Below are 27,595 nucleotides of genomic sequence, written 5' to 3'. Positions count from 1 at the left end.
AAAAAAGACAGGGAAAACCAAACGGCGAGTGGCCTTTGGTAAAGATCAAGAGTCGACAGATCAGATCAAAGGCTGGAAACCAACAAACAGCAGTCGGAAAACAAAGACTCGGCTTTTGACTTCCACCTATTGGAATAAACAGAACGATGATGTGGGAATGGAAGGAAGAGTTTATTGGTCTCATTTTGTCCTGTGATGACACATTGAACATTTTCATATACTGTCGTGTATATTAAAGCAATCACATTATATTCATCTGTCTGATAAGATGTATATTCCTTTTAAAGCTAAATCTACATAGATGTAGCTCAAATATCATTTCTCAACAACAACAAAATACTCTTCAATACTTTTTTTTAAAGGAATCTTTTCCTGAGCAACATTCACCTCAAGCTTTCACTCCATATTCACCAACACACATTTATTTACCTGTAAACACTCTCATATTTAGAAAAGCATGATAACCGCACCGGCACATTTTAGCAGCTAAAAGAACTAAATAGATAATCAAGATATGTTCAGATTTATACTCGCTTTTTATTTTTTATAGATTGCATGTTAAAAATGTGTCTTTTTTTTTAACCTTAAATTGACAGTTCATTGGATGTTTTTCATCATGCAGCTCTCTTTACACTGCTATATTTATAAAAAAAATAGAGTAAAAACAGACCGATAACATATTCTTATATGTTATTGGTCTGTTTTTGCGTCACATAATACCAGACACAAAGACGCCTCAGTGGTTCAAAGTGCCAAAATATAATTCTTCAGATTCATGAGTTTATTGATTGATTCCTTTTACTATACTTATCTGTTATGATTTTATTGTATCTTTATGGCCACCATTGCGGCTTTATTGGCTTCTGAAACATCTCACTTTCTAATGTGAACTGCAGACAGATAAAAAAAAATACATTCAACTGTAGTGCAGACCGAGCAGCCGTTAGTGTTCACCGCTTTGAAATAAATTGTAATCAGCTGGAACGAAGTTTTTCAGGCTTCAAAACCAAATTGAAATGGCCGACAAGTTTACAGTCGTGACTCTAAATCTCGTCCAGCCACCGTTACCTCACGTATCATCAGGTTTTTTTTTTTATATAGTAAATTTAGCACAATCGCAGATTCGTCAAGACGTTAATCCGATAATACAGAAGCAATATTATTCGTATTCATTCGTTGTTGTTGTTTTTTTTTAAGCAGGTTTCCTTTTAAAAATAACGACAGAGCATGATAATCGCAGAAGAAGCAGGGAAACTCAACTCCTGTAACAGGAAGCTCCGGTGGGTGGGCGGAGCCGTCAGCTCAAACTGACGAACGCGCGCGATCCGAGAACCCAAATCCACTCCGGGATGCACCTCATCAGCCCGTACTGTGGAGAGGACAAAAAAAATACAAATAAAATTGAAAAAAAAAATCGCATCGTCACAGACTTTCCGAGGCGATACCGCTCACACACACACACACACACACACACACCGACAAGCACGACCGCTCGGGGTACCGACCTGCAGCGTGTGCGGCCAGTATCCGGTGGTCCTGTTGGAGACGCCCAGCGTGGACACGGCGTGACGGGCGTAAACCTCCGGCTTCGGCACGAACCAGCCTTCTGTCGACGACGGCGGCGGCGGCGACGACGACGAGGACGGCCGCGGCTCGCTCGCCGCTATCTGAAATCGACAAACACAAACACGCGCAATTAGGAGAAGTCATTTCACGTTTCGCGTAGAATCAATAACGCTTTCATTCACTGCGGATCGCCGATCTCCCTGCAAGTGGATTAGAGTACAATCTGTTTCACAAATCGTTCTTAACTGTAGCAGCGGCTTAAGAGGACCAAAAAAAAAAAAACCCTGTTAAAAATAACAGTATATATATAAAACACAAATAAGGTATGAGGACAATAAAAAGTCTTTTGTCATAACGTGCTTCAAGAAGTCAACGTTCTAAAATATGTGAACTTAATATGGCCTAATTTGGATTAATCTGTGACCATCTAAACAAAGAAATTCACAAAGAACGATGGTTAAGAACGATGACCGGACTTTTTCCCGTCAGCTCTTTCTGACACCGAGGTCAAATATGCAGCTCTTATTTTGAAATTCCATCAATTACCTGGAAAGGCATCAGACTCTGAACGAAGATCCCTTTGCCGCCGTAGTCGAGGTGAAGAGCTCTCGAGAAATGATCCAGGTATCCCTGAAAGGTTGGAGGGGGAGAAGTTATTCATATCGGGATGAAACCATGCGAGTCCATGAAGTGGACAGAAACGCTCAGAAACCTGAATTTTATTCTGAAAAGTTCCTCTCTCTCTGTTTACTTGTATTCGTAAATCTGTGCGAAACGGATCGGAGCCTTTAAACGGGGCTCTCCATCCGACAACGGAAAAGCTCCACAGAGGCTATAGGCGTGCGCTTTTTTGTTTTGTTTTTGTTTTTGGCGTGCGTTGGCCCGAGCTCGCGGATTTCGCGGCGGGCGTCCGTGGCCTCACCGTGCAGCCGGCGAGCATCGCTCTCCCGGACAGCGGCCTGCAGCAGGCGCCCGACGATATGTTGACCACGGCGCCCCTGCCGCGCTCCACCATCCCCGGCAGCAGCAGCCGCGTCATCAGCGTGGCGACCCCGACGTTCTTGTTCACCGCGTCCAACGCGCTCCCCTCGGGCATCTCGATGAAGCTCAGAGGGGTCGCCGGCGACCCGTCCACGCAGTTCACCAGGAAGCCGACGTCTTTGCCCCTCGTGGCGTCCTTGACGGGCTTGCCGGCCGCCTGGTCCGGGGCGAAGTCGGCCAGGACGACGACGACGGCCTCCACGCCGTGGCTCTGGGAGATGGCCGCGGCGTGGTCTCGAACGGCGGCGTGGTCCTGAGTGACGAAGATGATGCTGACGCCGCGGCGGGCCAGCTCCTCGGCGTACGCTACGGCCACCGGCTGCGACGCGCCTTCGCAGGAGAGAGAGAGAGAGAGAGGACATTTATCAGTCAGATCGACGGCAGAAGAGAACAAAAATACCGACGTGGTTAAATAAAGTTTCATTTAACGATACAAAAAAACAACGAGTTGATTCGTCGATTGGCGTGAAATTAAATCAACATTCTCTGAATTCAACTTCTCAAATTTTGCTGTTTTTTTGGGGGGGTATTTTTTTTTTTTGGGTGGGGGGGTGGGGTCTGAAACAATTAAATCAATTAATGAAAATCAGACGATGCCAATCAGTTTCCGGTTCCTGTCCTCCAAATGTGAAGCATTTGCTGCTTTTTCCCGTGTTTTAATATCAGTGTGAATCGCCTATCTTTTTAACTGTTGGTTAAACAACACAAAAGCAATTTGAAAACATCAGTTCAGAAATAGCTTTTCCTGTTTACTCACATTTTTTGTTGTTTTTTCCTTTATAGATTCACTCAAGTTTCATTTCACCATACCCAAGTGAAACTGCAGAACAAAACCGGATTAATCCATCTTCGTTTTTCAGTTCCACTTGTTTCTTTTCTGCACTTTTTTAATTACAACACCGTTTCCTTTCTCCTCTTGTTGAACTCCTTTATATGCTCCCTCTCCCCCTCCTCTCTCCCCCCCCCATCCATCTCCCAGACATGACGTCATGCACCACTCTCACCGTAGATGACTGCCCAGTCTCCGTATCTTTGGGTCAGCTTCTTGATGGGGAACATTCGCGGCAGGAAGTGCACCCTGACCACCGTGCAGCACTTACTGAGCAGGAGCACCGCCCTCCTGACGGTGTACAGAGCTCCCACCACGGCCAGGACCTCGAAGTAGGAACCGCATGACCGAGAGATTTCTCTGTACAACAAGTCGAAGCGGTCAACGGCCGCCATCGTTGGTGCTGGTCGGCTCGGTAAACGCTCACTCGGTAGATTTAACGTTGTTTGTTTTGTTCCTAAATGTTAACTGAGGACGTCAAAGGCTGGTTAATAACAATATGTCGCCGCTACTACGTAGTCACATGTCTGCCTAATGTGCTTTAAAAAAAAAAAGACGTTTCGGTGGCAGAGATGTCTCCCGTTTGGACGGAGCGAAAACATTGCGTCACGTGACTTGCGTGCTGCGTTCAAAAAAAAAAAAGACAAAAAAGTGGCTCGCCTCAAGAGTAAAAGGTTTAAAATATCTTCACGGTGGTCATATTTAGTGGCGGAACTAAGAAATATCAACTTTATTTTCGACTGTTAGTCGTGTCCTCGCCAGATTTAACCTTTATTTATTATTATTATTTTTTTTTTATTATCGTCACAGCGTAGATCTTAACTGTGAAGTTCACATTTCCGACGCTTTAAAAGGCAGCTTGTAGCTGTAACGACCCACAATGCACCGCGGTAAACGCTTAAAGTGGACGTTTCCATAGTGATGCAGCTGTTGTTTAGCAAGTGCTCCCCCCCCCCCCCCCCAAAAAAAAATGCTACCTTGGATGAAACGCTCGTACAGAAACAAGGTGACCGGTTTAATGGCGTACTTATGAACGATGCATTTAATGTTTTGGTCCTTCGGTTTGTGTTTTCGTTTAGTTAAAATTTGGGGGCAAATTTAGCTTCAGCTAAGCCGCCTGTCAGTGATGCATTTTAGCAGCGTCGAGCTAACTAGAACAAAATAGCACCATGTAAGTGCTTTTGGCTGCAGAGTAAAAAACGTTTGAGTGTAATAATAATAATAATAATAATAATACACTTTATTTGTGTAGCACCTTTCATACAAGAAATGCAGCTCAAAGTGCTTTACAGCAAGAGAATTACATGCAGTGTTTGACATAAAAACATACATTTAAAAAGACAGAAATGAGATGCATGAGAACAGATGTTTTTCTATCTATTTGTAAGGAAAGAACAAACTCAAAACAATTGTTTACAAGTTGCCGCATTTGCTGTATAAATGAAGCTCATTGCGTAAGTTCAAGGAAGATCGGTTCCCTTGCGTTTCATCTCCGTTGTTCTGATTTCGTCTGGTGAAATGTTCCTTTCCCGCTGCTCTACTTTCTTCATCACCGTCGTTGTTCATCTCGTCGTCACTGAACTTTGCTCAACGGCCTTAAATCTGTCATTCTGCCTTTTGGACCTCCTAAACGTACGACCCCTCCTCCTCCTCCTCCTCCTCCTCCTCCTCCTCCTCCTCCTCCTCCTCATCTCGCTTGCCCAGCAATCCGTTCATTTTGAATGACGAGCAAATTCAAAAATCCACAACCTCCTCAGTGAACTGAAGTTATTATCTGTCAAACCTTTGGTTACTTGCGATAATATTATTATTATTTTTTTCCCCCCCCTTTCGCACGTCGTCAGTAAGTGGAGATGTCTCACCTGTCGGCCGAAGACGAGGCGGAGCTGCAGTCGCTGCTCGACCAGCTCCTGAGAAGCGTCAACGACAAGATCTCGGGCGCGCCGTCGACCGAGTGCGCCGAAGAGATCCTCCTTCGCCTGGAGGAGACGGACAAGAACTTCCACAAGTGAGATCGAGTCTTAAGAATTTTTGCTTTTGTTTTTTTTTTTTTTTGCTTTTGTTTTTTCTTCAAATTCATATTATGGTAGACGTGATTTGCTGTTTCGTCTCCTTTCCAGTTACGAGTTTGTAAAATACCTGCGTCAGTATGTGGAGAGCTCTCTGGGCGCCGTGGTGGAGGCGGAGACCAAGAACCTGTCCAGAGGAGATGAGCAGAACGCCGTCGGCTCCGGACACGACACCCTGATCCACGCCGTGACCCGCAGGACCAGAGACTCGGCCGAGTGAGGATATTTTCTGCACGTTAAAGTTCACCGATAATCACGTGCAAGTCCTGTCAAATCTTCCGGGGTCTCTCTGAAAGATGTCATTTTCAAATGAAGTGTCTATTTTCGTATGTAGACCTTCCTTGAAATATGAATTGGTTCAGAATTCCAAGCAGGATTTCTCAACGGCTTCTAAGAAACTTTTTATGTCGAGCTGCTAAATGTTCTTAAATAATAATCCAGTTAATACCACCAAGTGTCGCTGACTGAACTTCAGGTGTTTGGGAGAAAATCTCATTTACATGTTCAGTATTTTTCTCTCGTTTTTGACCACATCGGGTAAACAAGCAATGCCTTTTAACGATAGATGTAATGCCGTAGATCTGATTTTTTTTTTTCATTTTTTTATTCAGGAACAATCAAACCAAAACGTTGGTCGTGCAGCTGATAAAACCAGACCGGACGTTTTTGTTTTGTTTTGTTTGAGCCGGTTTTCACTTCCTCAGTTGTCCCTCCAGGTACCGGCAGATGACGGAGACCTTGAAAAACACCATGACGATGGTCGTGGAGTCTCTGATCAACAAGTTCGAGGAGGACCAGCTGAGGAAGGAGGAGCTGCACCGAGAGAAGCAGCGCGGCCCGTCCGACGACCAGTTCGCCGACAACTGCTCCGACAGCGACTCCTCCTTCAACCAGGTGCACGAGATGCAACCCGACGCCAATAAACAGACATGTTTACTTATTTATCGCCTTTAAAAAAAACGACAACAACACAACAATCCAATCAGTGTAGGTCAAAGCCAGCGGTTGTTTTAATGCATTGATATGTCCTCCTGTCAACCAATTACAGCTATTTTTCTTTTTTCAATCTGGTTTATGATGGATGGTGACTGTTTTTTTTTGTTTGTTTTTTTGTCTCATGTCCCTCCACTCCCCATTTTTTTTTTTTTTTTTTTCCCCCTCTTCCAGAGTTACGCTTTCATCAGACAAGAGCAGCTGCAGATTCTGGCTGAAAACCTCGACGCCAGCAAACCCAAACAGGTAGAAAGGAAACAGCTTAAAAAGTTCATACTGTGCTGCTTTTTGAATATTTGTGTCTGAAGTGGAGAAATTCAAGTAGAGGCCGAATAATGCCACATAAAAACATGTTGTTTTTAAAAAAAAAAAAAAACTTAAATCTTTCCCTGGGCCTTATAATCAGAACGCAGTTTTAATTTCATCTATCTTGACATTATGTTCATGTTTTTTTTTTTTTTTATCCCGCTCGTGTTGAATAATTTAACTTTTGTTTCGTCGTAATCAACCAGTTTTAGTAATTGATGGGTTCGTGCCGAGACGTTGGAGATCCTGTGTCGTGAGGATCAGTTCAAAATCTTTCACGAGAATCAAAAGAAGTATGTTTTTGGGATTACAGTCCGATTGCGTCGATAAGTGCCTGTACAGCCGCCTCGTTTCCCATCCACACATTTCCGCCAAATTTTTCCTGCTGCTGTTAATCGCGATTGTCGCCGGTAGCCAGCGAGCTTTAAAGGAAGACGCCCATTGCGTTGGGGTTACCCGTCGGTCCAGGTGTGATTGTCCTCCCCAAGCGGCCGCGGGAACGAATGAATTTGTTTTTTAATGATCGAATATCTACAACATGCGCGAAAAGGGAAGTGGAGTTAAAAACGCCGTCAAGTTGCGAGCTCGGACCAAAACGCTGTCTCATGAACATAATCTTTACTGAACCGAACCCCAGATCAATGAAGAGGAACACAAAACTCTTACCTTCCTAACTAACCAAAAAAAAAACATAATGATGATGATGATGATGATGATGATGGCGTGAGTCTGTGTGCAGGTGCGCTGGGAGGCTCTCCAGGCGCTCTGCTGCGCGCCGCCGTCCGACGTGCTGAGCTGCGAGAGCTGGAGCGGCCTGCGCAGGAACCTCTGCGCCGCCCTGACCGAGCCCGACCTCGGCGTGAGTCATCTCCCATGACCCCCCCCCCCCCCCCCCCCCCGGCACCCCCTCACCCCCCCGCCCTTTTCATGCATTCATACTTTTATGAGCAATCGTGTCATTTTAATGCACAATTTTCAGGCTTTCAAATTCAATTTGATTCTTCATGGTGTTTAATTTCCTCTCATATTTTTTTTTAATATATTGTAGGTATTATTGATTTATTTCATATATATATATATATACACATCTGTCTGTGTGTCTCTCGCCTTCCTCTTACAGGATACCGTACTGCACTTCTTTGCCAAAAGCTTCTCTTCCTCTCCGCTCAATGTGACGCGAGAGATCTACTCCAGCTTGGGTAGGTCGGTCCGAACGGACCTTTCTGGGTTTGGATTTGACGTGTGCAGCACTTTCATGTTTGAAAAAAATAAATATATATATATATATATATATATATATATGTGTATCCTCAGTTCATCTTATATTTACAGTCCCAGAAGAAGAAAAGCCTCTTTTCCTTTTATTTATATATTTATTTATTTTCAGCCGTGCAGATACTGTAGTTTTGGTTTTATTTCACCGTCTGTGCTTTCTGCTTCCACCCTCATACAATAGAAATGAATCTACACACCTGTCGAGTCGAAAAAAAAATAATTGATTCACAGGCTTCGAAGTGGACCAATTTGAAATTCAGATTTTTATTTTTCGGGATTTTTAAGGATTTTTAAATTAAGAATAGATAGACAGATACTTTATTAATCGCACGGTGGGAAATACAAATAAAAATAACAGAATAAAAAAATAGAGGTAGTAAAAAATATCAAATAGAAAAATAAAAAAATGCACAATATATACTATAGAAATGGAATATTATTAAATTAAACTAAACTAAACTAAAAAACAAATATGTTTACTGCAAATGCATCCCGTGTGTATAATACTGCTTTATGTATATAAATACCAATATATTCTCGGTTTCTAATATTTTTGCCTGTTTGATGTGCAGCTAAAAGCGTGGAGTCGAGTTTTCAGTCTCTCAAGCTGAGCTTCCCGAGCGGCTCCGCTGCCGTCGACATCAACAGACCTGAGATCAGTCGTCTCCTCCAGCAGGTACGTGCTTCACATCGGTTCCCGCATCTTAAGTGTGCCGACATAGAAAAAGAAAACCCCAAAAAGCATCACCGTATCTTTCTTTCCCTCTCTCTCTCTCTCTCTCTCTCTCAGATTCGATTGATGAACGACTTCCAAAAGGAGGTGACGACCTTTTGGATCCGTCATCCAGAGAAGTGAGTTTTTTTAATTTTATTCCTCGTAGCTTATTTTCTGATTAATGAGGGAAACTAATAAGAAGGAGCGACTTTAGCTAACAACACCGAAATAAACACGTGAATTTTTTTAATTTTTTAAAATTTTTTTTATGAGACTAATTGAATGGGAGTCTATGGAGGCTTTTTTGGAGCCGGCCCCTAGTGGCAGTCGGTGGTACTGCAGTTTAAGGCGCTTCATTTTTTTCCGCCGTCCATTTTTATACACAGTCAACGTTAGCAACCAGTAAGATATTCTATAATTCAATCTGAAGCAAAACGTCCTTCGGGCTCATTTCTTTTGTGTGTCGCGTTTTGGTTTCCTTTCAGTCCCGTGATTATTTTGCGTGAAACGACGATACAGACTCGGTGAATCTTGTCGTCGTCTTCTTTTTGTTCTTTCTCCGCCTGCCGCAGATACATGGAGGAAGTTATCGAGAGCACGTTCTCCCTGCTGTCCCTCCATCACGAACACAGCTCGGCGGGAACGGAGAAACCCCTGGAACCCGTTCACCTCCTGGCCTTACTGGACGTCAAAGCCACCTGGTTTAAAAAGTGGATGGTGCGGTTTGGCGTTTCCTGGTGTTTCTAATTTCTCATCTTTTCATATCTCATACCGCCCCCCTCAGTCACGTCTATTCTGCCTTTCTCTTTCCTCTCTTCCTTCTCTCAGCACGGCTACTACAGCAGGACTGTGGTTCTCAGACTCCTGGAGAGAAAATACAAGTCTTTGGTGAGCGATTTTTTTTTTCTCACTCCGTTAAATCGATATCTCTCACTGACTCTCTTTTTGCACTTCTAAAAAAAAAAAAAAAAAAAAAGCAGAGAAGCTGTATTTTATTTTATTTTTTCCCAGAAGGAGTTCAAACATGCATCCGGAAAACCAAAGGCGTCAAAAAAACTTGAGCTCCACGTGACAGAAATTATTTTTTTGGGGCTTCATGGAGAACAATCATGAATATATATATATGTGTATGTATGTATGTATGTATGTATGTATGTATGTATGTATGTATGTGTATATATATATGTATGTATATATATATATATATATATATGCATTAAAAAAAAAAAAAAAAAAAGGAATCAACTCTCCAATAGACTTGTCTGCATGTCGATCTGTTTTGCGGGATATTGGCCAATCAGAGCAGGTTTCCGGTACTCGGGAGACAAAGGGGAGGGGGGGGGGAGTAACCGGAGACAAGTGTCAACGTTGACATTGACAAGAAATAGATTTTTTTTTTAATCCCCCCCTCCTCCTCTTGACTTCAGAGAGGATTACTTGTGGAATCACCCCTGAAACTTTTCTGTAAAGAAGCTGTCAATAACTCTCTGAAACACTGTAAGCCTTAAACTACTTCTGGCTCTGCAGCGCGGTGCATTTAAAAAAAAGAAAAAAACCTCCCCAAAGTGTTTGGATTTAGATAGAATTAAAAAAAAAAAAAAAGCAGCGGTTGTAGTCTTTTAAAACCTCTTGATGAAGAGGTTTCAATAAGAGGTTCTGCTTAAATTCTCCGGTCAGACTTATAATTTTGTTCATTCAACATATTTTCTTTTCATCCATATATATATATATATATATATATATATTTTTTTTTTTTTTTTTTTTCTCCAGGTTGCAACAGCCCTCCAGCAGTGCGTCCACTACAGTGAATCCTGCGACCGATCCGGTGACCTCCAGTCGGCGGAGCAGCAGCAGCAGCAGAACACCGGTAAGTAAAACGGTCCATGAACGCACCGTTTTCTTCCTCCGGGAGCGACGTCCTCAGCACCCGGAGAGCCGATCTGCTCAGACCACATTCCTCTACTTATCCTCCGAGATTCTTTTTTGTTTTTAATATATAGCTAATCAAGCTTTAAATAAATATTATAATTGTAGATCAACAGGAAATCTGTGAAACTGAAATCTAATGAACCGGAGTGGTGGATGGAGGCCAGAAGGGAACGCTGTGTCAGCGTGTTATCTCCTGTGAGCCAGCTGGCTTCTTCCAGACTGAACACGGTGACCTTGTCTTGGGATGAGTGCTGATACCCCCTACCCCCTCCCACCACCACCACCACCACCGATATAGTCCTCATAAAGGACTTTTTATTTTTTTTATTTTTTATTATTCTTTAGCTCCTGCGAGGTTTAATATCAATAATGTATACTTAAACATCGATATTTGGACGTGTTTGTTTTTGCTCATCCAGATTTTCCGTCGGTGTTTCAGGCGCCGTGCAGAGCAGCGTTTACTCGGCGAAGGAGGTTGAGTATTCCCTGTTTGTCCACTCCCTCTGTGTCCTGGGGAAACTCATCGTCTACGCCAACGGGAGGAAGCTGTTTCCCGTCAGGATGAGGACGCGCAAAGGTGGGCGTGTCCCGACACATTAACGTCGCCCTCTCGTGCAAATATCGCGATATACAATTGCAACAAAATCCACCGACGAAATAAAGTTGTGTCATCAAAATGTTGTCCATGGGGCGATTCCCTCTCAAAATATAAAGCTTTTGTTTTTGTTTTTTTTGTCCGTGCTGTCTCCGTTTCCATGGCAACGCGCGGGCTAATAACCGGAGAAACACTCAAGACTCTTATGTAGCGCGCAATGTTTTTCTACTCCAGGAAGTAGGCCGGCCCTTAGCGACGAGCCTAGCAACAGAGAGCTAGGATTTCTAGAACACATACAGCACACGGGAACACAAAACCGCTCAATGTGGTCGTAACTAAGATATCTGATGGGGGGGGGGGGGGAGATATCGATGGATGAAAAGATGAATTTCCAAAATTCACAACATGTTTTCTTTGTGAATGTTTTTATATTCTCTCGCAGAATTATGGCACCAAGTTGAAGTGCAGGAGTCGTGCAGATGTTGAAGCGTTTACGGCTTGGTGTGCTGATCGTCGTCTCCTTCCCCTCCCGGTTTTTTTTTTTTTTTTTACGACAAAAATAATCCTCCGATCTTTTACAATCCAGTCGTTTCGGGGAGGAATGTGTCCGATCAGCGTATCGTAACACCGCTCCCGTCGTTCCGCCCTCCTCCATCTGAACCACTCATGAAAACAATGACACAACAATCTGCTGTCCCTGCATCGTAATTTAATAATCGCTCTTGCGCAATCAAATTGCTGCCATTAAATATTATATCCATCAGGTTCCCACTGTGGGTGGAGACCTTCAGTCCCTCCATGCCTTAAAGTTGGACTTCCCCTGAACCACCTATGTGTCATAATGTGTCACTTGGCTGAAGTTTCCCCTGTTGTTTTCAGCTGTCTGCACATAATTATAATTTTTATTTTTTTTAATTTTTTTTTAAAGATTTTCTGCTGTTTTAGTGACTTAAAATGTTTTTTCTTCTTCTTCATATTATCCATTTTTTCCCCACAACAACTGGCGTTATTTTACACCTGCTCATGTATTTGGGATTTTTATTTTAGATTATTTTAGATTATTTTATGTATTTTTTTTTTTTTTTAACATTCATGGCATCACTCAGGTCTAATGTAATAATTCAAACATTACAGCCGTCGCTGTTTTTTTTTTTCCAGTAATGCCGCAATATTCTTTACATTATAAATGACTAAATAGAAAGAATATCACGTCACGCCATCTACTTTATATCTACTGTATCTAACGTAATGTTTACATTTATTATTTCTCTTCGTCATTTAATCGGTAAGAGAATCTGAAAATTGAATGTACTTTTCTCTCAAAAAGATTAACTTGTTTGTTCAGACCAAACTCTGATAAGGTCTGAACAGCAGCAGCGGCAGCAGCGGCAGCAGCTCTCCTCGTGTGTCTCCGTGTAAAACAGGAATTGTTTGTCGTATTTTTTAGCTTAAAAACAACAACAAAAATTGCATTTTTGAGCCATTTTTAAAAAAAAACTCATTCTTCACGTAATATCCAGAGCAAAGTACGCAATAATTCCCATCTCCGAGGCTCCTTAAAACTTCTGACTTGCACTATTTTCCCCCTCTATTTTTATTTAATTTTTTTTTTTTTTTTTTTTTAAAGTGTCCCCGTCTGACTCATTTCCGATGTTTGTTTCAGACCCAGTGAGCCTGACGGACCTGGTGGTCATCCTGATTAACATCACTTATCGACACCCCGAGCCTCTGCGCGGCGACGCCTCGCACGCAGGTGGGGCACCACCCACACACACACACACACACACACACACACACCTCCACCCCCCCATATATAAACTACGTCCCTGACTTTCCTCCTTGGCTTCTGCTCACACTGACAATCAGGAATCAGGTACAGAGGACGAATCCAGCGACCCCTCCCGATGAGTCGTAACAGCACTCCCCAACACTCATATTTTTTTTATCTCTCAACCTTGTACTGAGTCACGCCAGTCGTCTCCTGGATCGACTTTATTGTCCCCATTTGTTCTCAGGAATTAACACCGTAGCGACTTTACTGCCGGGGATCAATTAGCGATCCCCTTCCTTTGAATTTTTTTCAGAGGATCGTCACGCCGGACGGGCGTCGTAGATTTATTTGAATGTTTTACCACCTGTGCGATGGGACGTCACACCCATCGTGCCGGAGAGTTTATTTTGGTGCGGCGTCACGATGCCGCAGAATGCAATCGGTACATGTAAAATGTTAATGAAGGTTTTTTTTTTTTTTAAAGAGTTTGACAGGAAGGTGAAATATTTTGGATTTAAATGTTCATAAGTCAGTGTTTGCTTTTGTAATTTTGTTTTCATCTTAAAAATGATCTTTTCTCTCTTTTTTTAATGTTTAACTGCAGTTATATGATGGTTTTAATGTTTTTACAGGTGTGTGTGTGTGAAGTTTTAAAAGCAATTGTCATATATATATACATTTAAAAAAATCTAAATACTATAAAAGTTTAAATCATTTCCTCTCTGACATAAAACCCGCCAACAATTTTATTTGATCTAAAAAAACAACAGCTGTAAAGGGTCCGAATATTATTACATAAATACACGTGCGTGTGTAATTCAGACGAATAAAATGTACACCATTAAATGCATGTCAGTTGAGATGTAAAAGTTGCTGACGCGTGCGTTTTAATGTTCAGACTCCCTGTCGCCCAGCGGTCTGGTGATGGAGGTAATCTGGATGCTCTGCGAGAGGACTGAATGCGCCGCTGAGTGTCTCCACCAGACTCCCGTCATAGAGACGCTACTGGCCCCGGTTATAGCGCTGCTCAATGGACAGCAGGTCAAACACACACACACACACACACACACACACACACACACACACACACACACACACACACACACACACACACACACACACACACACACACACACACACACACACACACACACACACACACACACACACACTGATATGCAGATATAAAACCCAAACATGATGTTGATTCATGTATACAAAATGTTATATGTGGAAAGTTTGAAATTGAGAGTTTGTACTGCGAGTAAATAGCAGGATGAATGTCCTCCTGCTCACTATGCTTTATATATATATATATATATATCTGTCTATATATTTATAGACAGATAGATTTAAAAACTACGTAGCAAAAGCAACAAAACATCAAATAGAAAATACTACTGGCTGTTTCTTGTATCTGGTGGTCAGTAGTCACATGATCAGTATGGACCAATCAGCGGGCAGCCCCTACACATGGGAGCAGGTAAAGTCACATGATGGAAAAAAACAACGACACCCCCAACAAAAAAATTAACATAATATCAGGACAAGAAAGCCAAATACAGATATTCATTAAAACAAAAAAAAATATTTTCAGTACATTCACACACTTTATTTGACCGTTATCTTTCACAAAAGATGATTTTTACCTCCACAATTAGTTTTTCTGATGATGTCAGATGTTGTGTGTTTATGTATGTTTTTTAATCCCCCCCCCCAGGTGACCTTAAAATCTCCCGCAGCCACGCTGACTCTCATCGCCGACGTCCTGGCTCGCATCGCCAACACCGACAGAGGATTATCTCTCTTCCTGTACGAGAAGAACCTGCTCGTGGGCCACGGCGACAGGTGAGCCGGCGCGATCGAAGTATTCTAATTTTGTCTTTTTGAAGGGGGGGGGGGGAAAACGAATAAATTACATTTTTACCTGGCTTCGGTGTAAGAGTTTAAATTTGCGCAATATAATTCTACCGCTTCTGCACAGAGAGCAAATTAAACCAAAAGGATGCTGCTGGTTTGTGAGTCTCTGAAAATGATCTCGAATATTATTACGGCAAAAAAAAAAAGAAAAAAAAAAGTTGTATAAGAGCTTCTCTATGACCTGGAGGTAGTTTTATATTCCTGACCCTGACCGGCCTGTAGTCTGGTTCAGTGTGTTTCGACAACAGCCCGTTGTTGTGCATTAGCCACGATGTATTTGCCCAAAGCTTGACACTTTCACGTCTCCTCGGATACCAGCTCGCCCAGAAATGCGTTCGAGAGAAATATGATAAATTCAAGTCCAAGAAACTTTAAACGTGTTTCTAACAGGAATACGTTTTTTTTTTTTACTGCACTAAAATGTTTTTTTTTTTTTTATATTTAGAAAATAACAAAAGGAAAGGTTACAGTAATCAAATTAGATATAGAGAGCTGTGGACCACAGAGCTGTGGGAATTGTGAAGTTTAATCACAGCTGATGAGATAATAAATTATTTTTTTAAAAAAGAGAAGCGAAATGGGTGAAAATTGGACGGCAAGAAAAACATGAAATTTATACTTTCTGTCACAGGTTTTTTTTTTCTTTTTGCAAATATAATTGCAGATCTTATTTTTTTTCCCTTTTCCGCCACAAACTGAATGTTTGAATGTTTAAAGAACTTTCTTGAGAGGAACTTTCCCCCCAGAGATTTTTCACCCAGAATTAACTCGAGCTGAAAAGCTTTCCGAGGCCTTTTACGGTTTGCGTTCGCGTCGCCAATAAGGAGCTCTGAAATGACGTAAACGGAGCGACTCTTCATATTTCTCCTCCTCAAATTGAAGTCGGGCCGTATGTTACCACCCGAGGAATCCAGATACGTCGTTTAGACACCCGTAAATATGATAAATTCAAATTGAAGAAACTTTAAACGTGTCTCTAAGCACTAGAATGTATTTTTACATTTAGAAAACAACAAAAGGAAAAAAAACCAAAACAAACAAACACTGAAGGACATCATAACTCCTCTTCACCTCTTTTCCTGTGCAGAACTTTTGCCGCTGACGTGGTCGTGCGGTTCACCCTTCGGCTGCTGGATAACGGGCTGCCGTCTCTGAGGGAATCCGAAGTGTCGCCCGCGTTATGCGGCGCCTTCATCTTCGTCTGCCGGCAGATGTACAACACCTGCGAGGGTCTGCAGGTGCTCCGACCCTACGGCCTGCACAAAGCCGTGGCCGCCGCCTGGAAAAAGGTACCGCCGCCTCATTTGAAGGATTTAACACTCGATCACTGGCATTAAAAAAAAAGAAGAAAAATAACTAACTTTAGTTGGATAAATCTCCCGACACAGTCTGTCGTTTGTTTGTCGTAATAGACTGTACATAAAAAGGGGAAGTTAACTCCAGGTTTGGAAAATAATTACGCCGATGCAGAAGTGCCTTAAAGTGCAGTACCACCGACGGCCACCGGGGGCTTGGCTCCAAAAAGCCTCCGACTACCATTGACTCCCATTCAATTTCTCTCGTGAAATACAAAGTCAGTAAATGTTTTCCACGAGTCATAATGGTGTCATTCACTAAAGTCACGCCTTGTTATTAGTTTTCTGTTGGTCCATCTGAAAATAATCCCGTCACTAATTAGATATTAGGCCTCAAAAATGTCATATTTTGGAAGGGGTGGAGGGGCGTGTCTGTTTGATTGACAGGCCCGTGATGCAGTCAAGTTACCACAGCAAAATATCTGAGAAACATGAATTAATAAACACATTAGTAAACAGTGGAGCATTTTAATGCTGGTGTTGCTGCATCGTACGGTTGTTTAATACAAGAAATAAGACCATAAGCCCGTCATAACATCGTAAGAGATCGTAGCTTAATTTCATACGTAAATCTTTATTTAATGGAGGGTTATCGACGTCTAATGATCAGTTTCACCGGCTAGAATACTCCGGTCATGTTTCATCGGCTTGATGAAAGCACCACTTGTTTCTTTATTCATCCTGAAAAAACCCGTCAACCATTTCTTGCAAATGGGGCGGAATTAACGAACCATCATAATCGGCTTCATTTCGCTTTTTGGGGAAAACTGCTTCTGTCATAACGGAAAAAGAGTCACGATCGATTTTTTTTTTGTACTTGAGAACAAAACTCGTGGGAAAAAAAACCCCAAAAAACTCCCAACCACCTCTGCAAAACACATGGAAGTCATGTAGTGGCACTGCTTCAGTAATAAAACACCATTTATGTATTTTTTTTTCCTGTATAACCACTTTAAAAATTAACCAGAATGAGTCCCTTCGACATCAGTTTCCACGTCTCACTTCCTCCAGACTTTACCCAGAATGTGTTAAATATTAATTATCCACATGGACCTAATGCGCTGACACATGGGACACGGTGTGCTGAGTAATATCGCAAATCCACATCTACATGTAGAGTTTATGGTGAGGCGTGTGATTGGAATTTTGTCCCCAAGAAACATAAACAATGAGGTCAGATGACAGTAGTTTTTTATTTTTTTGTTAGACTTTTTTTTTTAATTCAGATTAATGTAGATGAAATATTGCTGTTTCCTCATTCATCTTGTGAACCACTAACATGTAAAGGGTTTAAGCCGTTGTTTGTTCCTAATTACTGTAATATTGGGGGTTTTTTTTTTCAAAAAAGAGGCGAGAAACACTCATTAAGACAAAAAAAAATAGTCCAATCGTGAACTAGAAGTTAAGTCCAGAAAAAAATTGGATAAAGAAACAACGAGGTCAAACAATTTTGAAAATAAAAATGTGACGTAGAAAAAAACAAAAACACAAAAACACACTTAGAAATCTTTCGCTTAACTTGATGCACCAGATAGTTCGTAACACAAAACGATGTGTTGGAAGGACTTTTACAAACTTAATACTTTGCCGGTTATGAGCTCATTTATCAAGGGCCGACTTTAACCGATCGAGTCGTAGTCGCTCGTCGATGTCGCGGCAGCCCGCGGACACGAACGCGTAACTTGAATCCTGACGACGAGATGAAAATCTCGCCGGATTTCTGTCCGTCTCACGATGCCGCAAATCCAGCAGAGTAACATTTTATTTCCAGACCGGAGCAGAGGAGCTCCTTCTTAGTCTCCCGCTGTGTCGGGATTATGGTGTGATGATGGAATAAATCTGGTCTAAATCTTCAAAGTGATCATCTTGATTTAATACCTTTTATTTATTTTTTTTACTTCTAGACCACTTCTTTGTCAGAAAGAGTTCCCACCCCGGTACCTGGAGCCAGTGGTGCTGGAACCCAAGAGCTGCAGAACACGTGAGGCTTCACGCACACGCACACGCACACGCACACACACACACACACACCTGGACTTAGAGGCGTGATTAGTCGTGATGGAGGTGTTATAGAGGCCGTATAGTGACTTTCGCCACAGAGACGGAGAATTTTGATAATTGTTTGGATTTCCACGTTTACAGCTTTACAACAACTGTCTCGTCAAATGTAAATGCAAGTTCCCCCCCCCCCCAAAAAAAAACAATAACAACCCCAACTCGATATCTTTTCAGCGTTTGCGCAATGAGGCAGGTAAAACAAGGCGTAATGATAAGAACGGCCAAACGTCGGTAAAGAACCAAGAAAAAGCGTGAATCTAACCTCAAAATACTTGAACACACCCCGAGGACGAAGTGCGTTGATGATATATTGATTTGACTCACAGTGACTTGAACATTGTGTTTCTTAGCACGGCAGGTTAACCGTCCTTTTTTTTTTTTTTTTTTTTTTTTTTTTTTGGGGGACCAGACTCGTCTGGGAGGAGACGTTGTTGGACAGCCTGCTGAACTTCGCCGCGACTCCCAAAGGCCTCCTGCTGCTCCAGCAGACGGGAGCCATCAACGAGTGCATCTCCTACATGTTCTCACGCTTCACCAGGAAACTGCAGGTAGCGACGCAAAGCGTAACTTCGGTTTTGGCTACTTGTCTTCCTCTTTCTTTTTCCATCCGAAACGCTACGATGTTTTGTCTTTAAACCGAATCGTTTTATCCGTCCTCTGTGTCAAAAAAATTCTGCGACAGATCCTCGGTCAGTCTTGATCCCATCTGTCCCGTTATCTTACTTTTATTTTCTTTGCATATCCACGTGTCATGATTCAAGCACACTCACACACACACACCAAAATTGGAACTTACACACACACGCACGCACGCACACACACACACACGCACGCACACACACACACACACACACACACACACACACACACACACACACACACACACACACACACACACCAACCTGCAACTGTATTGACCGCTCTTATTGCAATTAATAAAAAAAAACAACAGCAAGTAATTCAGTTGTAAAAGCACTGGCAGTGGATTTTAAGTTTAAATAATAAGCTAGTCAGACCTATTGTAACGTCGTCATAGCAACCAGCAGAGGTGAGTTTTTTTTTTTTTTTTTAGACGGCCGGGACACTCGTACAGATTGATGGCACCGTTTCATCACCTTTATGGACGTCCTGGAAGAATTAACTTTGCCAGCGGGTCGTTTTTAATCCTTCCCGATGCTATCAAGGCTCCAAAAGTCATTTTATGCCGCTCGAGTGATTCCGACTTGAGTTACGGTAATCCAATAAGGCAACAGAGCTGCGGGAATTTCTGAAATGTAATCACTGCTCGAGATAAAAAAAGAAAAAAAAAAGAAAAGACAAACAAAACAGAAGAGAAATAGGCGAAAATTGGGCCGCAAGAAAAACATTTGAAATTTAGACTTTCTGTAACTGTTTTATATATATTTCTTCCGATGTTTATAAACTTGGTAAAGCCTGGACGTCGCTGTCGGTCCATTTCTCAGTATTGTGTGCCTCCATTTTAAAACTCTGCTGTTTTAAACGGCCCCGTCCGTTCCTGTAGTTTACATGGCGGATTTTGGCTGTCGCCATTTTGCTCGTCCCGATCGTTCTGTAAACGATAGTGACCATATTTTGGACGAGCTCGGGGGGGGGGGGGGGGGGGGGCGGAGCCAGCGGTGGATCCGACTCGATCTGATCGGAAACCCGACGATACCGCGTTCCGGGGCCTGTCAATCAAACAGAAACGCCCGCCCCCTCCAAAAAAAACCAAAAAAAAACCCCACGTCTTTTCGAAGCTTATTTTCTAATTAAGGACGGGATTATTTTCAGACGGACCGCCAGAAAACAAATAAGAAGGAGCGACTTTTGCTAACGACACCGAGACAACTCGTGGAGAAATGTTATTGACTTCGTATTTCATGACAGAAGTTGAACGGGAGTCTATGGAGTCTTTTTTTGTTTTGGAGCCGACCCTCTAGTGGCGCTCGACGGTACTGCAGCTTCTGCAAACTTCCGCATCGGCCTCATTTTTCAGACCCGGAAGCTTCGAACACTTTTATATCCAGTCTGTAGTCTGTAGAGCAACAACAACAACAACAAAACATAATAATAATAATAAAAAAAAAAAAATACAGAGTTACGGCGTATCTTTCAAACTATTCTATAAAAAAATGTGGTAATATGTTCATCCCCGCTCCTCCTCGAGGCCGCGGTCACATCCCCCCCCCCCCCCCCGAAGTCTGTTTAGCCTTCTCCAGTCGGCCTCGACTGAAGCACACACGATTCATACTTGGAGCCTCGCAACACGCTCTTTAACAGTCTCGGTGCAAACCTTAAACCAACCCCCCCCCCCCCGCGGGCTTCATTTGCTGCCATTGTTTACGCACCCTTGTAATTGCTTCGCTCGTTTTGCATTTCGCTTTGATTACGGAAGGTAATTATATTTTGGCTATTTTTGTGTTGTAATTAATGAAAGGCCCGCGCACCCCAAAATCATTTTGCAATTTCATTTCCCCGCTGCGCTCCGATTTACATTACGTGTTGCCTTTCTTTTTTAAAAAAATTTATATATATTTTTTTGTTACACTCGTCCTTTATTATTTGTTTTCATTCTGCTCCTTTTTTTTTTTTTTTTTGGGGGATGAATACAAGCGGAAAACTGTCGAGATGAACCGCCGACATTTTCGTTTTCTAGGAGATGATGGGATTTTCTCAGTGTGTTTTTTTTTGTTTTCTTTTTTTGTTTTGTTTTCTTCCCCGAAGGTGAGCCGCTGTGAGAAGTTCGGATACGGGGTGATGGTGACGCAGGTGGCGGCGACCGCCCCGGGGGTCGCGGCTCTGCACCGTTCAGGTACCCGCACAAACAAAACCAACCGGCAAACAAACAAAGCGAGCAAACACTCGCCGGCTGCGGTGCTCGAGGCTGCCGCTCCGAGCGGCTGCCGGGGCAGATCCGGTACGAGGCAGGCTTCGGGCGGCCCGGGGAGGGATGTGTTTTATCTATTTATTTATGTATTTATTTGTCGAATCGTTTCGTGTCGGGATAAGCGGATGGAAGAAAGAAGCACAAATGAGGTGTTTCAGCTGTTGTAAGGATTTAAGAGAGTTTGTGATGTGACAAGAAAAACCCGTTGGAAAAAAAACAACCTCCTCTTTTATAATATTTGAGTTATTTTAATAAATATTTTGACTTTTTTTTGAATGCTAGTTTTGAAATCATCCCCCCCCCCCAAAAAAAAAAGTAGATATGGGTTTTACACGTTGTAAAATCAGGATCTTTTCATTATTACAATCTTGACACCTGAGATCTCAAATCTTCAGTTTCTCCGAACCGCTGTGCCGTCGTCGTGTTGCAGGTTTCGTGCGGGCGCTGGTCGTCGAGCTGTGGTCCGTTCTGGAGTGCGGCAGCGAAGACGTCCGGGTGGTCCGTCCCAAACCGACACCCATGGACCCCATAGACAGGAGCTGCCTCAAGGTATTTGGGTGTGTGTGTGTGTGTGTGTGTGTGCATAAAAAATAGATGAACCACAAATTCTGTCTCTTGTAAATTTACTCTGTGTCAACATGTGGTACAAAAACCTGGAATATTTTCATAAAATTTTGCTCATTTGTTGATTTCTTTTTTTGGTATCTTTTTGTTTCCATTTTTTATTGACGTGCTTCAAGTGATTTAAAAACCTCTGGTTAAGTTGGCTTAATCCATCGTAGGTGAACTATAACAGTTTACTGTCTGTATCAATACAGCTGGCAGTTATTTATTTTCATTGATTACCGTTATATACAATAAAAAGCCTAAATCAACTCATGTTGGTACTTTTGCCAGTCGTCGTTTACTTACTTCAATCGGTGTTTTTAAACCTGGAGAAACGATTCCTTCCGGCATCCGGCTGCATTTTCCAGTTTTACTTTGGACTGAGTTTGTTTTTCAGTTTGAAGTTCAATGTAGGACACGCTAAAAAAAAACAACCAAAAAAAAGAAAAGTAATCTGAAGCTGGAGCGTGTTCCCGTCGCCTCGGTGCGCGAAGTCGGCCTCTGACGGGGAGCCGATGAAGCGTGAACCGCCGCTGCCCTCGTCTGCCGGGTTACAAACGTACGGTCCCGTCAGAAAAGGCAAACACCAAATACTGTACGTGTCGCAGCCTCTTTTTTTTTTTTATTTATTTTTTTATACACAAAGTACAATGAAGAAAAGCACGTTTCAAAACATCCGGGAGCGCGTGAAAGAATGGAGATATTTGTAGATTTGTTTTTAATCATCGGTTTCCTTTGAAGCTGCTAAACAAAACTGACTCTTATGTCTGTGTAAGCGTCGGGTATATATGTGTACATCCTTTTATTTATTTTTCCCTTTGATGCCCGTCGTAAGCGGCCTGTTTTTTTTTTTTTTTTCCCTCGATCCGGCGATGAGAGCATCGAAAATAGACTTCCTGTGGTTTTAGTATTCCTCTGGCTGCGGTACGTTTCTGCGTTTAAAAGTGTGTGTACGTATTATTTCATCATGTGAGGAGTGTAAGCAAGTTTTGCTCGGTTTTTAAACTGAATTTCTAAATATCAGGCTTTCTAAAGGCTTTCTAAAGGCTCCAGCACGTTTTGTTTTTTTTAAAGTTTTTTTTTTAGTTTTGCCTGTGATTTCTCTCTGAGTTTCTGTTTTATTCTGAAGTTGTGTTCAGGAGACTTATCATTCAATGCAGCAAACAGTCTCACTCGTGCTCAAAACCAAATCACCCGGCAGGTTTAAAAATCAAACAAAAAAATACAAACAGAAACAGTGTGAGAAGCCACAGAATTACTATAAAAGTGTTGAAAATAATTTGATCTTTTTATTTCCAGCAGGAAATTTCAAACAATTCCTCTCGCAAGGAATTTCAAATTCTGAGTTTTGTCCCGAGTGTATCTTGTTTTTGTGATTTGTTTTGACCTTTTTTTGTGCTTTTTTTTTTTTCTCTCTGTGACCGTCTCCGTCTTTGCGTCCCTTCAGTCCTTCCTCTCATTGGTCAACCTGCTGTCCTCCTCCCAGTCCGTGTGGGAGCTGCTGGGCCGACAGCCTTTGGCCAACAAGAGTGAATACACCCTGAGGGAAATGCCGACCTCCATACCGGTGAGTGCTTTTTTAAATTTATTTATTTATTTAAAAAAAAAAAAAAAAAAAAAAAAAATTACCCGCAGTTCCTTTTTCAGCCATTTGAGGGCATGTTTGCACTTTTTATTTTTTTCTGCCTTTTCAAACACAACCACCCACGCTTTTTTTTTTTTTTTTTTTTTACTTCACCTTCTTCCACTGAGGCTGATGTGCGTTTTCCACTTTACACATTGTGAATATCCACACAGCTTTGCCCTCTTATATTTGTTTTATAGTCACAGCCTCTCATTCCACTCTGCAGGATTTGATTGACAGGCTGATCGCCGTGAATTCGGATGTGAAGATCCAGTCCCTCTTCCACTACGAGCAGTCTCACACATTCGGCCTGAGGTGGGTTTGATATATACGTTTTTTGTTTTTTTTTCCATGTTACTTAACATCAGTGGGGAGGCGCACGCTGTCAGATTAACACTTGTGTGCGCGCGCACACACACACACACACACACACACACACACACACACACACACACACACACACACACACACACACACACACACACACACACACACACACACACACACACACACACACACACGCACAGTTCAGCCTCTGGCAGCCGCAGACCGCCATGGTTCTTTTGTACTTTGATTACCCAACGTCAAAACTCTGATGAAAGGATTTCTCTGGATAAGAGAGAAATAAGCCGGGTTTGCGTGTGTGTGTGTGTGTGTGTGTGTGTGTGCGTGTGTGTGTGTGTGTGTGGGTATCCCTATGAAAAACAGACGTTCCTAACAAGCGAGAGAAAGGTGCTGAAAAGAGGTGAAATAGAAAAGCAATTTCAGAATGACTTGTAGTTTTGCAGTCGCGGTTCAGAGCGGGGGCGGGGTTACGGTGAAACACCGAAGTTGAGGCTGTAATATTGTGCCGAAACGTCTCATTTTACGTCCTGCGGGTTGTTAAACGCGCCGGCTGAAATGCGCGCGAGGTGGATACGAAGCAGTGTTGTGTTTTTAGCGCCGGTGGCTGCTTTGCATTCCTTCGCCTTTTTTTTTTTTTTTTCCTTTCTTTCTGAATCACAATGTCTTCGGCTCGTTTGGAGTCTTGCTGACTCACTCTGTCTCTTCCTGTCACTCATCCCGCTCCCTATTAACATCCAGAAGCCGAGTGAAAGGAACGAGGCGCTCTCGTTCATTTACCACCCGGACTGATGGATTAGCTGGCAGACAGCGCACTCGGCGCCTCCCCGCGGGCCGCCGAACGAGCCAAATGTAGCATTTCACCATCGATAAGTGGAGTCCGACGATGATTTATTAGCGTAATCGCTTTAAACCAACAAGGTCTCAGTAAATCTGGTTATTTGCTGGTCGTAAAACGCAAGTTCAGCGTTTTGAAGGTTCACACGCAGATTTATTCCAGTTAAGTTCAGTTCATCCGTATCGTCCCGCGCGGGATATTTGGCTCATTTAACAGGGACAGGGCTACGAAAAATACATGTAGCTGGGGAAAAAAAAATTCATGAAGCAGGTTTAATTTAATCATCAAAACACATCAAATCGTCAGTCCGTCCGGGAAATCGCGATCGCGAGCTTCCAATGTTTTTCAAGCAGTCAATTTTTTTTTCCGCCAAAAAGGGTCGTCGACGGAAGCTGTGCTGAAAGTCTTAACGACATAAAGCACCTGTTTTTTCTTTTTTTGAACAAAACTCCACTTGCAATTTGTTTCTCCCGAGTCCCGCTGAAATAAAACTCAACTTAAAACGCAGCAAATGGCGTCGCACATTTTTGGGGAGAAAATCCGCCCCAAAATCAAAGAATTTTAACGCGACAATTGCAAAAAAAAACAACAACAACAACAACCCGGAGGGACGATCAAATGTAGTAAATAAAGGGGGAATTTACAGTTTATTTTTACCCTGGTTTTATTCTTACAAGCTTTTTTCCCCCATCATGACAGTTGTACTTATTACTAATACACAGTGTGAGCCGCATCAGTTGAACCCAAAACACTCACAACACTAACACGTCGTCACCCACAATGCAACGCTGCCTATTTTCATTCGATTTTCAGACCGCCGCCCCCCCCCTCACTCCGCCTGAAGGGATATGACAGCACGGTATACGGAGTGGGCTTTATTGATCCCAGAGGGGGTGGGGGGGATTGCATCAGCAAGGCAGCGTCGACACAGAAGGACACTGCACTGATTAATAAACAATGTGTACCAAGAAATATGAGAATAAAAAGAACATGGAAGGGGGGAAAAAAAAGGCCAAAATAGAAATAGTGCAAGCATATGATTAAAAACTACATAGTGTAGTAAGTAGGTTAATAAATGGGTTAATTAAAATCTCCCATAAATACAGTATTAACAAAGCCACCTCTGTGTGTGATTGAGGGCAGAAGCTGGATCACGGTTTAAAGGTATAAAAGGGAAAATGCAAAGAGCAATTAATTTACCATTTTCTTTAACAAAGCAATAGATATTTCAGAAACAGGTAAAAAGAAAAAAATAATAATTTGACCCTCCGAGCAGCAAACCGCTCAAACAAGTGCGACGTGTATTCGGATCCTGCAACAAGGCAGGACTTTGTGGTTCCTCTTTAGTCTTTTGCAGGGATTTTAGCCATTTTAATGCGTCTCCACGTACCGATGTTCCTACGAAACAGGTTCCGCCTCGAAACCGCGACTGTGATTGGTTAAAAAAAAAAAAAAAAAAAAATCTCATTTCCTAAATCATTTCCTGATTTGACGATGAAATTACTTGTTTTGCCACCTCTTACTTCTTGCTTTTCCGACCGCAAACGAGGAAGGAAACTTGAAAAGTAATTACACAAAACAAACAGCTGTCTGATTGACGGACGTTCTGTGAGTGAACATCCTACAAAAACAGCTGGTTTAAATATATATCTAAAAAAAAAACAACGTAATTTTGCACAAAAAAAAAAAAAAAAAACCCATCATTATGCTGAACTGTGATTTTTGTCACCGGCAGCTTTCATGTCGCGCGCGTATATTCATGAGGTTTTATCCGCGAGTTTCTCGTCTTGCTTATTTATGCGTCAGATGAGAGACGGAAACTTCACCTGAGGTCAAACGCAGACAAATTACCACCTCGTGTGATTATGTCACCGCAGTGGAAAGAGGGAGTGTGGGGGGGTGGGGGGTGGGGGGGGGGTTGATATATCACATAATGCCGCATAATGAATAATAGATAACGGCTGCGGGTTGTTCTTCCATCGGAATGTATTTTATTCTCCCGGATGTCGTGGAACATAAAGAAAAGTCGCGTGTTGGATTTTCATAAAGGAAATTCAGCCACGCGTTGAGATCCTCTTTACCAGAAGAAAATATGTGTGTTTGTGTTATTTATTTTTTTTGGGGGGTGGGGGGGGGGGTGGGGGGGGGGGGGTTACGCCTAGGACGTAGATCTTTGCAAACAGGTCTCATAAACTATCGGTATTATAATGGCAGAGGTTCGGTCGTTTTTTTCTAAAACAGCCGAGCTCAGCAGTTTTCAAGCAAATAGGACCGAAGCGAGAGTAAACAGTCCATTTGTCGGGCCTCGTTTCACGGCGGCGCGACGGTGTTTCTGGAATCCATTTAAAATACGCAACAGCTGTGTTCGCTGTACTGATTGAACACTTCTTCACCCGCTGCGACAACGTGACTCACTCAAGTTTTGTATTTTAAACAATGGCACGAGTCACACTCATAAATTACACATTACATTTTGTCTCTGAGAAAAATCTCTTTTTCTGGATGTATTTTCTGAATGTAAATATGGGTCTTTTATCAGCTGTAGTTTTGTTGTTGTTGTTGTTGTTGTTGTTGTTGTTGTTGTTGTTGTTGTTGTTCCGGATTCCTCTTATTACAAACCCGGTATGTCGCCAAAGCGTGTAAAACGCTCGTAAAGTACGCTACAGATTAACGTGTTAGCATCATTTTTTTTTGTTTTTTTCTTTTGTCGCGCCAAATGAGTGAAAAACCAAAGAAAGAAATACAAAAAAAAAAAGAGGTTTAAGTTTAGGACTGCACATGGAAATAGAAAAGTCGCACCGAGGAAAGTGGAGCCGGCCCTCTGTGTTGGCATCGAACCCTAAAGTGCAAAAATCCTACATTTTAGAAATCTTTTT

General features: G+C 42.3%; 2 protein-coding genes across 2 annotated transcripts in view; one reads left to right on the top strand and one right to left on the bottom strand.

The window, feature by feature from the left end:
* Positions 1-152: 152 nt before the first annotated feature.
* Positions 153-4,037, bottom strand: hsdl1 (hydroxysteroid dehydrogenase like 1). The gene is made up of 5 exons (XM_069724209.1): positions 3,612-4,037; positions 2,489-2,937; positions 2,113-2,196; positions 1,506-1,667; positions 153-1,369 (listed from the first exon to the last, which is right to left on the bottom strand). The coding sequence occupies exons 1-5, from the start codon at positions 3,829-3,831 to the stop codon at positions 1,298-1,300; spliced, it is 987 nt and encodes a 328-aa protein (XP_069580310.1). The 5' UTR covers positions 3,832-4,037; the 3' UTR covers positions 153-1,297.
* The window catches only part of tbc1d32 (TBC1 domain family, member 32), a 57,445-nt gene continuing 33,533 nt past the window's right edge, over positions 3,684-27,595 (top strand). Inside the window, exons 1-23 of the mRNA XM_069724208.1 lie at positions 3,684-3,768; positions 5,281-5,444; positions 5,557-5,721; positions 6,222-6,399; positions 6,673-6,744; positions 7,544-7,663; positions 7,925-8,003; positions 8,652-8,755; positions 8,870-8,931; positions 9,367-9,511; positions 9,623-9,682; positions 10,565-10,661; positions 11,163-11,300; positions 12,982-13,071; positions 13,988-14,130; positions 14,810-14,937; positions 16,097-16,298; positions 18,269-18,345; positions 18,832-18,970; positions 21,147-21,234; positions 21,740-21,858; positions 23,363-23,482; positions 23,766-23,854. Coding sequence (XP_069580309.1) covers positions 5,290-5,444; positions 5,557-5,721; positions 6,222-6,399; positions 6,673-6,744; positions 7,544-7,663; positions 7,925-8,003; positions 8,652-8,755; positions 8,870-8,931; positions 9,367-9,511; positions 9,623-9,682; positions 10,565-10,661; positions 11,163-11,300; positions 12,982-13,071; positions 13,988-14,130; positions 14,810-14,937; positions 16,097-16,298; positions 18,269-18,345; positions 18,832-18,970; positions 21,147-21,234; positions 21,740-21,858; positions 23,363-23,482; positions 23,766-23,854 — 2,570 coding nt within the window. The 5' untranslated portion in view covers positions 3,684-3,768; positions 5,281-5,289. The remainder of the gene's footprint in view (positions 3,769-5,280; positions 5,445-5,556; positions 5,722-6,221; positions 6,400-6,672; positions 6,745-7,543; positions 7,664-7,924; positions 8,004-8,651; positions 8,756-8,869; positions 8,932-9,366; positions 9,512-9,622; positions 9,683-10,564; positions 10,662-11,162; positions 11,301-12,981; positions 13,072-13,987; positions 14,131-14,809; positions 14,938-16,096; positions 16,299-18,268; positions 18,346-18,831; positions 18,971-21,146; positions 21,235-21,739; positions 21,859-23,362; positions 23,483-23,765; positions 23,855-27,595) is intronic.

The sequence above is a fragment of the Brachyistius frenatus genome, unplaced genomic scaffold (assembly GCF_029030835.1).
Source record: "Brachyistius frenatus isolate BFR_SWC_R1_liver_20210118 unplaced genomic scaffold, ASM2903083v1 Contig_365, whole genome shotgun sequence".
NCBI lineage: Eukaryota > Metazoa > Chordata > Actinopteri > Embiotocidae > Brachyistius > Brachyistius frenatus.
The sequence above is the reverse complement of the archived record's forward strand: the minus strand, read 5'-3'. Positions and strand labels throughout refer to the sequence as shown.

What these genes read in the sequence shown, in the direction of transcription:
- hsdl1 (XM_069724209.1), bottom strand. Translation starts at nt 3,831, where the DNA reads ATGGCGGCCGTTGACCGCTTCGACTTGTTGTACAGAGAAATCTCTCGG. An exon ending in AGACTGGGCAGTCATCTACG is followed by an intron (nt 2,938 to 3,611) that starts GTGAGAGTGGTG and finishes TCTCCTGCGAAG; the next exon opens with GCGCGTCGCAGCCGGTGGCC. An exon ending in ACTGGCCGCACACGCTGCAG is followed by an intron (nt 1,370 to 1,505) that starts GTCGGTACCCCG and finishes TCCTCTCCACAG; the next exon opens with TACGGGCTGATGAGGTGCAT.